Consider the following 13583-nt stretch of genomic DNA (forward strand, 5'->3'; position numbering starts at 1 on the left):
GTCCAGTAGTTATAAGGTGAATAATTAAGGTTGTAGGGGATCTACAAGTGCTTGCAACTTGAAGGTTCTGGATAGAGTAGCAAAACATAAATAGAATTGGGAACCCTATAACTGAGTTTGTTGAAACGACCAGACCCCTAAAATAAGGATAAAGAGCAAGGTTTCTGTTGTTTGTTTTGTTTTGTTTTGTTTTGCGTTGCTTTGCTTTGCCTTGCTTTCAATGTCGGTTAGGTTTAGAATCTTCATATTCAACACTGTTTAGAAAACGTACCTGGCGGCTATCTAGGGCTTTATCAGAGCGTTTTCTAGCTGCTATTTTGTTGTCTTCTAGCTTGTGTTTGGGAGCCGGGTCTCAACACGCACCATTTCAGCACTACGGACAGCGCCTAGGCGCCTTCTCCTAGCAACGGAAGGGGATTCAGTTGTGTTTGTGTGGAAGGGAGAAGGGAAAGAGTAGGGGAAACGAACTCCAAACGACACACAGTCTCCGGTTAAACCAATACACATTTCACTCCTGAATTTTCCTTACCGGATAAGAAGAAACATGTAAGAATTTAGTGCCTACTGTTCTACTGAAACGGCTGTCACCAAAGCACAGCAAAATGCCCGCGGCACAGCCAGGAATGCAGCAAGGAGAGCAAAACAAGGATTTCAGCAGTAAATCAATTAAACCCCCATTGCCTTACTAAACAAAGATAGTGATGAAATCTGATTGCTAACCTTCAGGGTGTGTTATGAGGGAAAAAAAGGAGCGTCTATTTTTTTTTTTTCTTCCTCTCTTTCTCTTTTTTTTAGCAGAACTGAGGAATAGATAGAGCCTGTTGCTGCTGGAGCCGATTCCCTTTCCCTCCTCATCTCCCACCTCCTTTCAGTCTCACATACACACACAGACGCTGTCACAGACACATGCGAGCGCAAATATTTACACACTGCCACACCGAAGAAATCCATGCACGTTTTCCTGCAAACACGCGCGCGCGCACACGTACTTCGGCGGGCGCCCACGTCCTCTGTCTCACCGACAGACACAGACATTTACACTTCTAGGCCAGGAAAGCGCTAACCAGGGTCCTGTGACTCCACGCAGGTTCCAGAACACGCCTTCTACATTGTTACTGAACCGATCAGCGAACGCAGACAAACGTGCCAACACTTAAGTCTACTGGCTGGACTTCATCTCCATGGCAACAAGCATGGAAGGTGAGACATCGCTGTCTGCGAAGTAACTTTCTCCCCCTTCCCTCCGCATTAACTGACAGCGTTCCAAATGCAGGTCGATTTGAGAAATATGTCCTCATTCTCTTGTATTTCTGAAGCAAAAGAGCGGGGGGTGGGGGGGTGGGGTGGGGAGCCAGCAGGTCTGATAAGTTCAAATTCTAAAGGGGAAACAGCACCCGTAATGCTAGCGCTACTGCTGATGCGGCTGCCAGGCGGGGCAAAAGTGTTGTGTACGTGCAGATTGCTGATGCTTCTCCCATAATGTTTTGCAGGAAGTTTCCATGCTTCTTCGGTTTAGTACGTAGAAAGAGACCTGGAAACAAACAACGCAGAATGATGATGATGCTCTAGGTTTCTTTAATGAGATATTTGGAGAATTTTCAGGCCAGGTTTCTCAGTGCGTTGGAAGGATTGAGTGTCAGAGTCCTTGAGCCATCCAAAGATTATCTTGAGAAATTCTCTTAAGGTTGAAATCTGAGGGTTTGGGGGTGGATTCTGGCAGATCCTAAGGTTTGGGACCTCTGGAAAGCCCTGAAATTTATGCATTTCACCATGATGAAGACATCTAGGTTAGTAATTTAAGGTTTTCCTTTGATTCCAACACATTCGATTCTTAATGATTAACTACCTCTGTGCAGATGTGGTTTCAATAATGCTTCTTTTCTCTCTTTTACTGGGATATAATAACCTTTATATTTTGTGTGGAGTGTGTATATGTATGGAATGGTTCATTATTTTTTAACCTTGGGTTTTCTTATATGTCTTACTTCATGAAATTATGAATGTCATCATTAGCAGTAGAGATTATTATATCTAATGACCAGTGCTAAAATACTTTCTACGTAGAACATCATATTCCACTCTAATAGTTACTATTTCAGGTTTATTGTTTGGAATACCATTACTAGAGAAATAAACAAGAGGAAAAACCTGTTGATTAAAATAAAGCACAGGAGGATCTTTCTTTAATGGGTACACACTTTTTAACATTGGTTTCTGTAATTGTGCATTGTTGCATGATTAAATGATTTTATCTGAAAGGTGTATTTTTATATCTCTAGTAAGGTTATTTCACAGAAGAAATAAACATCACTAAAATATTCATGAATATGAAAGGCTGCATATCAGGTATAAAAATACTATCATCTTTGCTTAACTACTTACAGAGATATGGTTTGTAAGTACTGATCATAGTAAGACTTTGTTTTTTACTTACTAGTTGCTAATTACAAAGCAACTTCATGAGATTTGGGCTATTTGATATCTACAGGAACACCCTTGGCCCAATCTTATGACTCATCAGTACTTAGAAATCTTAGTGCCTGAGAATTGCCGTGAAGTAATTTCAACCAAGTTACTCATTGCCAAAGTACCTAACCATTTATTCCAGTGAATATGGCTCAAGACAGTATTTTATCATTTGCAGCAGTAGTGTTAAAAGATACTTAAATATTTTAATCATTATATATATTGATCCTGATATTTAAACTGCATTGTTGATTTTACCCAGTTTTGTGGTGTAATATATTTCAAATAATTTTTACCACTACCCAGTTTTACATTCTACTTATTTTTGAAAATTCATTTTTTTAAACTATTTTTACATGGATTTTTAAAAATATATGGTTTGTAAATTAATCTAAATTTTCTCAGATTTCTTTCTTTTTCTATTCCCCAGTAAACAGGATATTAAGATGATGCTTCTCCAGGGCTAGGCATTACAGTGTCTGTTGTGAAGAGCTCTTCCAGCAATTAGAGAAAGTGAAAATGCATATTTTATCTATAACTGTTGAGCATTTTGAATACCTTAGTAATTGTCAATGAATCAGTTTTATAACTGGAGACTTTTGTTTTTAACAATATTTTGTTATTAACAATATTTTTATATCATATTACGCTCTGTATCAATAGAAAAACAGAAGACTTGGCACACTCAACAGTATATTCTCAAAAGCTTTTGATTTGGTGTTGAAATGAGACAAGTTGTTCATTTCACGGAGCAAGTAAAATGGAAAGTTTGGGCAATTGTTTGAAAAATTTAGGCCTGAAATACTGGTATTTCAACTGCTACATATATGGTTTAAATTACCAAAACCATCTATTTGCTGAACACATTGTTAGGCAATTGCTTAACTTTTTACTTCTATTTGCTCGTGTAGGCACAGCCTACAGCAATGGGCAGACTTTTTAATCAGCCTTTGAATATTACTTTTTCAGTTGCTCTCCTTGACCTGTATTTTGTTTTCATCTTTAGTATGAAGTATACTTTTATGATAAATATAAAAGCCCGTTTTCCCTTTTAAGATATTAATAAAACATTTGTTCTTTCTCAACCCATTTTTTTTGGTTAAAAATGGAAATTTTACACTTCTTTGAACCCAGGTAAATTTACGTAGCTCTTCCTTTAAAAACTAAATATGCAGTCATGTCTTCGTTATTGAAAGTGATTCATCTTATGATTTAACCTTCTGTACCGACTAAAACTTACTTTCTGTCAAGTTTACTTACCACCTGACTCCATTTTCTCATTACCCCTCACTTCTAAATCCAATTCAATTTAGTGTCCCTCCTAGACTCTAAACTAAATTTTTATAATGATGCAATAATTCTGAATGCCAACCATAAGACCCTGTTTTTCAGTGCTTAGTTTCCATCACCACTGTAGAATTTGACACTGTTTGCTAATTCCTCCTTCTAGAAACCGTAGCCTCCTTTATTATAGGTGAATTTTCTGCTACAGATTTACTCATGATTCATCTTATATAACTCCAGTAGGAGATCCTCCTTGTAGGAGAGACATTCCTTGAAGCTCCTTGCTAGGCTTCTTCCATCTTTAATCCTTTGTGGTAACAGAAAATAGACTTTAATGGAATTACAGTAAAATTGCTCTCTGGATCAATCTAGAACAAGTCCTTCTGGCTTTCTACAAGATAATATTTCAAATATTTGAGTCTACCTATTGTCCTCCTTGGTCTTCCCCTTCCTAGACAAAGCTCAACAATTCTATTCTCTTTAAGTTTTGATTTGCAAATATTTCTATATACTGGGCTCTCTCCATCCTGGATAGAGTCTTCTACACAAACCTTATTCGACAACAATACCTTAAAATATTCTCCCCATCAAAAATTTTATGCTAGACAAAATGATCTGGATTAATTTATTGAAAGCTGACAATTGAGTACCTACTATGCATCACACATGAGTACCACAAATTCACCAAGTCCAGAAATAAACTCGTCATTTACTTTCTAAGTCTATACTTTGCTCTTATTTTCTTTGTTTTGATTAATAAAAACACTATATTTACACTTGTCAGAGCTTAATAGTGTAGAGTCCTCTTTGATGCCTCTCTCTCCATGGGCCCACTACTTTCCAAATCCTATCCCTCATATTTTTCTAAATATTTTCCAACGTCTACCCTCTTTCACACATCTACTCCCTAGTGTAGACCCTCATTGCTTCTCACCTGAACTCTTTCTTTCCCATGATGCTCTCTCCCTCAAAATTATGTCTATTTCAGTCTCATCATCAAGCCACTCAGCCTTTAAGCAAATAAATTTCAAACTCTTAGCCTGACAGTCAAAATATTTCACAATTTGGCTCCAATCTACTTTTCCAATGCTTTGTTTCCCATACTCCCCCTTGCCTGTACCAAATTGCTCACTGTGCTGTGAATAAATCCAGTACTTTTTGCCTTCATATTTATTGTCATGCTCTTTTCTTCTTCACAGATCTGAAACATTGTCTCTCAAGATTCAGTTCAAATACAATCTCTTGCAAGAAAAACTTTCCTGATCCCTCAATGGGTGAAATCTTGATTTCATCTAAACTTGTTTATCCTTTTTGGATCTTCTTTTTTTTTTTTCACCAAGATGTTGAAGATAATAATATCAACATTATGTGGGTGTTGTGGGAATTAAATAAAATAATATATGTAAAGCAGTATTTGATACACAGTAGATTTTAAATACAAGTTTGTTTCCTCTTCCTTTTTTATTGCTTTTGTAGAAGCCTACATTGTTGTTTTTTTCCTTGTGTGTACATGGCTCTTCTCCCTTACTAGCTGGAATCTTTTTGAGTAGAGGAGTCCATGTCTACTAGAGCATACTAGCAACCCAATAAACATTTTTCAGTGAAAGTATAGTGAATATATGCGGTGTTACTTTATATGTGGCCTGACACATTATAATAATGTTATTACTTTCTATCATTTGCACCCCCATTCAATTTAAGACATTTGCTTTTATAAGCCACCACCTCATATCTTTGGCTCAGGCTAACTCGATTAATTGCAGCTTACAGATTTATTTTACATGAACTGCCAAGTCATTATCTCCCCTGTTTGGAATTAGTGCATCTCCTTCCCTCCCACTTAAACAAAGGGCTTTAGAAGTGTTTCTATTAAATGTTATGTTCTAGCTTCAACCCAGAATTCTAGGCATCAGAATTGTTTTGAGTCTTTATTCCACGTACTGTCATATTTCAGCCAAGCCTTGTCAAATGTAATAAGCTTCACTTCAATATCTTCAACTTAGTCACTGTTCAAAAACACTGAAAAGTATGTGTAGATAAAGTGAAACCTTTGTAATATCACACTGGAGACCCATGTCCATGATTACAGAACCTGATATTTATTAGGGTAGTTCAGATCTATGAATCTGCATAAAAACACTAGTATCCAGGCATATCTCATGTCTTCCCCACAAAGATATCATGGGAGACTGTTAAATGCATTGCCAAAATAACTAAACCATGTCCATGCTATTTCCCTGATTCATCATATTAGTAGTAAACTTTTGAAAAGGAAGTGCATTGGCATTACCTATTAAACTCATGTTAACTTTTAATGACTTCTTAAATATTGACAAATTGCTTGTTAAATAATTAATTATGGGTTTGCAACAAAGACCTATTCCAAGGTGCCAATATATAATTTTTACAATTCCCCCTTACTCCTCTTGAAAATTGAGACATTTGTCCACATCCTTACCTCTGGCAGCTCTTTCATGGTCTGTAATTTCTCAAAAGTCTTGAAAGTATAGCTCCAAGTTATAAATTATCTGATCATGAGATTTTTTAACTCATTTAATGTGGCTAAACATTATTCTACTAAAGTATTGTCTGCTTACATTGTTTGATTGATTGTGTGTGTGTGTCATTTCTAAAACCCATTCTATATTGGTTAAAAAGACAGAAGTAGATTAAGTAGTTCGGCCTTTTTTTGTTATTTGATAACATTAAACCATCTTGTGCAAATAAAGGGCTTAATCTTTTACTGGTCTATCTCTTGATCTGAGCATATTGTATGTGAAACCCTTCTACCTCAAAGCCTTTGTAAAGGCTGTTTCCACAAATTTCAAATCTATTCCTCCAAATATTTCCATGGTTCCCTTCTAGACATAATTCAGGGCAAATATTGTCTTCTTAGGGAAGCCTTTGCTGACCTCTTTAACTAAAGAAGTGCCGCTTATCCACCATCATTCTCTTTCCACTTAATGTGCTTTGCTTTCTTTCATAGCCTTTATGACTATAAGTAACTGGTCTAATATATAGATGTGGATATATAGAGAGAGATATTTTTAAATAATTGTGTCTGACTTCACCACTGGATATAACCCTCAGTTTGGCAGGTGCACATTGTTATTTAGTTCACCACTGTACTCTAGTACCAAGAAAAGTACTGGCATCTAACAGATACTCAATATACATTTGGTTAATGAATAAATTAAAATAGTATTATATATCACCTTAAGTTCACTTAGCTCTTTAGATTTCTTAACAGCATTCTGAAAGTTTTTGGTCACTTCTCAGCATTTTCCCTAGTTATACTGCATTGCTCCTATATTTGTACCAATAATAGAGACACAGAGTGCTTATAAATTATGTTCAAAGCCATGAAACAGCCATCCATCTATTCCTCCAAGGTAGTATAAAAATGGTGACTTTGTTTATTCATTAACAGTGACTCTGCATATCTATTCATTCTTTATGCCTTTACCTGATTCCAAAAGCCTTTGAAGTATCTTACAATACCTTCTTAGCTAAGGGTAACAGTCAAGTAATGTAGAGGGCAGGGACAGACGAAGAAGGAGTAATTATACCAGAAATCTTAAGCTAACCAATGTCACTATAGTGGAATGCAAAATTTAACCCTGTACTTCCTGGCACAAACTAATGCCAGAATATATGATGGCCATATATCTTTCCTTAGAAAACAAAAGGAAACTCCCAGGGTTGTTAGGAAAGATCTGTTTTCTCCACCTTTAAATTCTAAAAATGATGTGAGTCTAAGAATGCTAAGGAAATTTGATAGAAAAGAACAAAAACACTGAATTCTGAAAGAGCTACTGAGTTTTTATACATACTTTCAAATCCAATTTTTGAAATCAAATAAAAATTTTCTTTTTCATTTTAACTAAATGTATTTTCATGTTTTTTGGATATCTAAAAACTAGAGTATTGTACAAAACTTTATTTGAAGGACTTTATTCCTCAAAAAATATATTCTTCAATATATTTAGTTTAATTCAATTGAAATATTTATTGAATACCTATAGTGTGCTGGGAACTGTGATCATTATGTGAGAAGTAATTATTTTCCCTTTAAAAACAATAAATAACTCATTAATTTACATATCATCTAAAGCTCTAGGAACAAAGTATTATTTGGTGTATGATGGACATATTATATTCTAAAGTATAAAAAGATTTTGTTCTAACTAGGAATATGCCTTGTTTTAAACTAATAGTAACAAATGACAAGAATGTTTTATTGCTGCCTCTAAAACAATGCCTCTTTTTGTTGGTTTGTTTGGTTGGTTAGTAGGTTTTAAGAAAAATAAGAGTGTAGTGGATTAATCACTGGTTAAGAGCCAACAGACTTAACTCCTTCAACGATCAGCTATGATACTGTGTCTGTGTCTACATTATGCATTTTCAAAACACCTAAATAAATTTAGCTAACATCATAACTATAATCAGTTTAGGCTGCTGCTAGATGATAACAAAAAGAACTAATTGAAAAATGAACAGATCATTAAAACTGCCCAGGTGCTTTAACTTTTGTGATGTCAATTGTTAAAGGTGGGGTTTTCCAGAAGCCAGACACTGAGACAGAGGTTAGTTTGCTGAATTTTTATTGAGGACTGTCCTTGGGCTCCACAGCCATGGAAAAGTGGGGACTAAAACAGGAGTGGCCAGAAGTTGAACTGTGCTATGGACCCAATGACAGTCTCCGCTGACCCCATATAGAACTCTGAAGCTAAAATAGATTTTAGAGTTGTCTCCCTTTGATACAAGATGGTCACGCCTTTATACTATTATATAATCAATTATTGAGTATGGCCTCCCCTGGGAAGGGCCATGACTTTGGGTGAAGCAGCTCTCTGCAACCAAGGCAAATGGTGAAAGGGACTGACAGCTGAAGACTGTTTGCTGGCAACATTCCTTGCTGCTGGGCAACAAGTCCTTCGTTGAAGGGAATCTATTGGGAAACCATTGTCCATCAATAAACCACTTTTATTGCCTCATCTTACCCACATATCCCCTGAATATCCACATGGTGTAGCCCAGCAAGGTTATGCTCTAGTAAAAATAATAAATGGACAAGTTAGTTGGCTGAATCATCTCCTTGGTCCAGTATCTCCATAGAGAAACATCCTGCTATTTAGTTTCTCCATCCATTAAATAAATGATCCAGTGAGTGTATGGATCTTAACAAATGACTTTTAATTGACAAAAGCAAGAAAATTAGACATTTAGTCAGCAAAAGAAGTTCCAGTTAAGTCTCAGAGTCATTAGAGATTCAATTCAATCTTCTGTGCCTTTTACAGGATAAATACCACAACAAGAACTCAATCTTCCAGAAGATGATTCTCAGCCAATAAGTGTCCCTATATTTAAAAAACTAAAGTCTTTTCACTATACTATATTGATTAGGACAAAAAATGACTTAGTGGAAAGAAACTCAACAGGGGTTTGAACAATATTTTTCCCTTTACTAAACAAAAAATCAAACAATGAACATAAGCCATAACTATTGAATATTTCTGCCACTTAAGGTTTGAGGATAGAGCTTTTTTGTAATCTAAATCATTATAAAACAAAATATTGATGGATATTAGTTGGTGTATCATTTGCAGAATAACTTTGAAAGCTACAAGACCTGCTTTTATTACTCTCTTTTTTCATTCCTTACCTTCCATCCTTCATTCTGTCTCAGTTGTTTCCTGAAAATTAGGAGCAAACAAATCTCAAGGGTCAGTAATTTTAATAAATATAATTCTTAAAAATTATCAGAAAAAACAACAATAAAAAAGAAAATACCAACAGTCTATTATTTGCAGTTATTGGATAAAAAGCTATTTGGTGACAGTCCTCTCAAAAAAGGTGGCTGCACATTAGTAATTATTTGATTAATTAAATTTATCTTTATTTGTAATTAATTCACTTAACTACCTTAAGACATCAAACGGGAAAAAATCTGTTTTGTTTCAGTTCAACATATACTTTCTGAATGCGTTAGTGTTAGTTTTAGAATCTCAGCACAACAGGGACTTAGGAGTGGAAATCTCGTTGGGAGGGCGACTGGGGAGCTTGTCTTGAAGTTGAATTTGCAGAGAAAGCATGCTGTTTAACTTGGATTTTATGTTTACTTAGGGTGTTCTGAAAGCTAATGGAGATGGTGGGGAGGTGGCTAATGGCCATAGCCACTGCTGCTTATTACTTGCAAGCTGCTCTGTTGGGCACTGCCTGCATTCATGTAATTTTAAAAACATAATTCCTCTCTTTAAGAAATTGACACTTAGTGTATCCAGTGGTAGTGAAGAAAAAAATGTAAATACATACATATGAAACCTAAGGGGGTGAAAAAAAAGAAGTCATTATATCTGTTTAAAAGGATCAGAATCTATACCAGTCAAAATGGCACTGGAAATAGACCTTGAAGTATGGACTTTAAACAGCTTGAGCAACTTACATGCTATGATTATTTATATTATCCACCTAGCGTGCAAATATGAGGTGAAAATTAGATGACAATTCAGATCAAAGAAGCAGCTATCCAACTGTCTAGCAATGAATCAAAAGATTTTAGGGCTGATAATTTGAATACTCACCTTCATACTTGATTTATTTAGAGTATGTAAGCACAGTCTTATGTGTCCACAAAGGTAATTCTTCAATGACAACAGTTAGAAATAGCACCTCCAATGCTAATTTGATTCTGATCTGTATCTGATGATGTTTTCAAACATCTTTTGTGAGTTAAGTCAAGAAGGTTTGAAAAATGTCAGATTTTAATAAGCAACAACCTACCCAACACCATACAAGGGTAAAACTAAACTGAGTCCAATTTTGCACCTAGGCGAAGAGTTGATTCCAGAAGGAATTGTGAAGAGCCACAACAATGTGCCAGTGAATAATGAGTAGTACCTACTGTGGCAACTCTTCAGCTAAGATGAGTGTCAACGAAGTATCAGCTTTCTCATTGACTCTGGAGCAAAAAACTGGCTTTGCTTTTGTTGGGATTTTGTGTATCTTCTTGGGACTTCTTATTATCAGATGCTTCAAAATCCTGCTAGACCCATATAGTAGCATGCCTTCCTCTACATGGGAAGATGAAGTTGAAGAGTTTGATAAAGGGACATTTGAATATGCGCTCGCGTAAGAGTTCCAGCTATATGGTTTTTATGGTTGCGCCATTGGGACACATTCTGGATACAATTGTAATTACCTTGAGTGTGTGGGAGAGAGGCTCATTTTGTTCAGTGAATTCAATAAACATCTGTGACTAATTTCCTCACTATGCTGTGTAAATGATAAACTATCGTTGGGATTCGTCACTTTCCTCTGTTCCCACTTAGAGGTTTCCAATGAATAGAGCATAAGGATTGCTGCAGCAATGTTTACCATCTTTATTCTTATCGTGAACAACTGCCTTGAATTTCTGCTTCCTTTCTTGTGCTAATAAACTGTGCTAAAGACATCTTGCTCTCTCCCTTCTGCAAAGCCCAGGCACCCCCTCCACACTGCAGACTCAGACCCCTTTAGCTTTAGTAAGTCAGGTCTGAAACAGAGAATTTAGTCCAAAGAATAATCAAAATATTATTTGTCTAATGATAGCCATAGGTCAAAAACATTCACAGGTGAAAAAATATCTCAAAAATCTAACACCCAAAGCCTACAAGTAGTCACAGGCCCTAAAGGTCCCCAAATTTCACAGAGCCCTGACCCTCCTATCTGTCCTCTTTGTCGAATCTCTTGCAGTAAAATCCCATAGCTTGCAATCCAAACCAGACCTGACTCATACTGATGCTCCCTCCCCTACCCCTTGCATAAATAAAATTTAAAAGGGAGTTTCCAGCATGACCTAGTGGATAGAGTACTCTAAGCAGAAACAAAGACAGTCTCAGCTGTGCCACCAGTACAGCTATGCTCTAATGGGTAAGTCATCTAATCTCTGTGAGCTTCAGTGAAGAGGAGTGCTAACATCTTTTTCAATTCTAGTGCCCTATGAGTGCTACAAATGTACCTGAAAATCCAGAGATCTGAAACGAATGAGGATTTAAGATATCATGAAAAGTTTTTCAGATTAGGAGCCTAAACTCAGAGATTTGAATTCTAATGTTAGCTTAGCCAAGAACTAGCTTTATGACCCAGAAAGTTACCTAAGGGGAACCTATCTTCCACAACAAGAATTAAGAAACCTATCCTGCATATCTTCAGGAATACTGAGAGGGCCAATTAGATATAATGAATGTGAAAGCATTTTGTAAACCATAAAACAGTATCTAAACATACCTTGCTATCATTATTTATTGTCCTCATCAGTAGCAGTAATATTCTCAAACCCTAAGAAGCAATGGCTTAGTGTAAATTATTCAATCTCTCTAGTATTTCATTCTCTTCAATTGATAAATAAAAAGATAGAATTATATAGTTCTAAATTCTTTCCAACTACAAACTTCTGACTCTCTATGAGTCAGAATGGAGGAACATAGCAGGAGATAAATACAAAAATATTCATGTCCTTTGAAAACACACAACTGCAAAACATACCACAAAGGAACAAGACTAATATTGCCAAGGGGTAGCACTAAATTAGTTACTTTCAATTTATTTGATACTCTTATCAATTATTTGAGTTGAAGACTACTATGTCCATTTTATTTTTAATCTTAATTTTGCAGAAGAGAAACTGAAGCTGAGAGAAATTAACTAGCTTCCCAAGGTCACCATAGCTAGGGAATGGTTATGTTAGGGATTGAACTTGGGCAGTTTAATTTCTGCTGTATCCCTAGACACTGTCCTCAACACTTCTACATAGCTTATAGACATGGTTACTGCTCAGGTCTACAGAATTCCAAAACCACCTGTCTCTGTGAGATTCCTTGATGCTTTCCATCTCATAATAGATTTAGAACATATCTGTTATTAGCTGTAGATCTTCTGGATCAGATCCTCATCTCAAGAAGGCTCTCTGTACCCTAGTTGGTTCAAGAGTGTAGGCCTGGTACACATCTCATAGCCAGTTAGTAACTTGGCCCAAGAACAGGTCACTGGGCCAAGTTCAGCTGAATGTACTGAAAATTGTGTGTGCCAGGGAACTAGGTCTCTTTATTGACCAAGTCTTTTAAAGTACCAGATGTTTCACTTGTCTCCCAGAGAAGACACCTACCAAGACCCTCCATTTTGATGACTAGAACAAACCAAGGCCAGATCTTTATTTCGAAAGAAGAAAGGCCTCGACAACCAAGAAAACTTTATGAAATATGAGCATTGTTTCTGGAAGTTCAACTCCCATAAGCTTTTCAAGTATATCAACTCTACCATAATATTATTTCCAAATCCACTAAAGAAAAATTCTATTAACCAAAAGTGTCTTCATCTGTGGTTTTTATTTGTGGTCTATTGGGTGCCTTAGTTTTTTGTTTTTGTTTTTTTTTTTTTTTCTTTTTTTGGTGGGGGGGTGTTGGGGGGATAGAAAAGTCAGCATCTGTATTTTCAGAAACAGAAAGAATATAAAACATATAAAAGGCTGGTTACAATATGAAAACAACATGGAAATTTCATGAAATGTTAATTCTTCTAGGAATAGATGTTCAATGTCACAGCTGGATCAGCCTCTAGTTTCCCCTTCCCAAAAGCCTTGTCAGAGAGGACAGAGGAAAGATATAGGAGCATACCTCAAGATAGCTTGCTCCTGTTACCTTTCCCGCCTGTCTGAAAGGCCTAAATCGGATTCGCCTTTCAAGGTTGGCTTTATGGATGGTGTAATTTCATCCATATCCCCCAAAACCATCTCCCATTTGTTCCAGGATGCCCGAATCCCCTTAATAGAGAACAAAGACTTTCATTTCACAGTA

The 13583-nt window shown here is 36.2% G+C and overlaps 1 protein-coding gene across 2 annotated transcripts; it reads left to right on the forward strand.

Annotated features, from left to right (window-relative positions):
• Window positions 1–1017: 1017 nt before the first annotated feature.
• CTXN2 (cortexin 2) lies at window positions 1018–13091 on the forward strand. 2 transcript variants are annotated; one of them, XM_025389966.1, is made up of 2 exons: window positions 1018–1200; window positions 10583–13091. In XM_025389966.1, the coding sequence occupies exon 2, from the start codon at window positions 10640–10642 to the stop codon at window positions 10883–10885; it is 246 nt and encodes an 81-aa protein (XP_025245751.1). In that variant the 5' UTR covers window positions 1018–1200; window positions 10583–10639; the 3' UTR covers window positions 10886–13091. The 2 variants fall into 2 exon arrangements, with proteins under 2 accessions (XP_025245751.1, XP_025245752.1); XM_025389967.1 differs by lacking the exon at window positions 1018–1200 and adding an exon at window positions 1538–1787 and having other exon boundaries at window positions 10583–10885.
• Window positions 13092–13583: the final 492 nt, after the last annotated feature.

Source organism: Theropithecus gelada, chromosome 7a, assembly GCF_003255815.1.
Source record: "Theropithecus gelada isolate Dixy chromosome 7a, Tgel_1.0, whole genome shotgun sequence".
Classification (NCBI taxonomy): domain Eukaryota; kingdom Metazoa; phylum Chordata; class Mammalia; order Primates; family Cercopithecidae; genus Theropithecus; species Theropithecus gelada.

Bases quoted from the DNA above. Each gene is read 5' to 3' on its own strand.
- CTXN2 (XM_025389966.1), top strand. From the start codon at position 10,640: ATGAGTAGTACCTACTGTGGCAACTCTTCAGCTAAGATGAGTGTCAAC.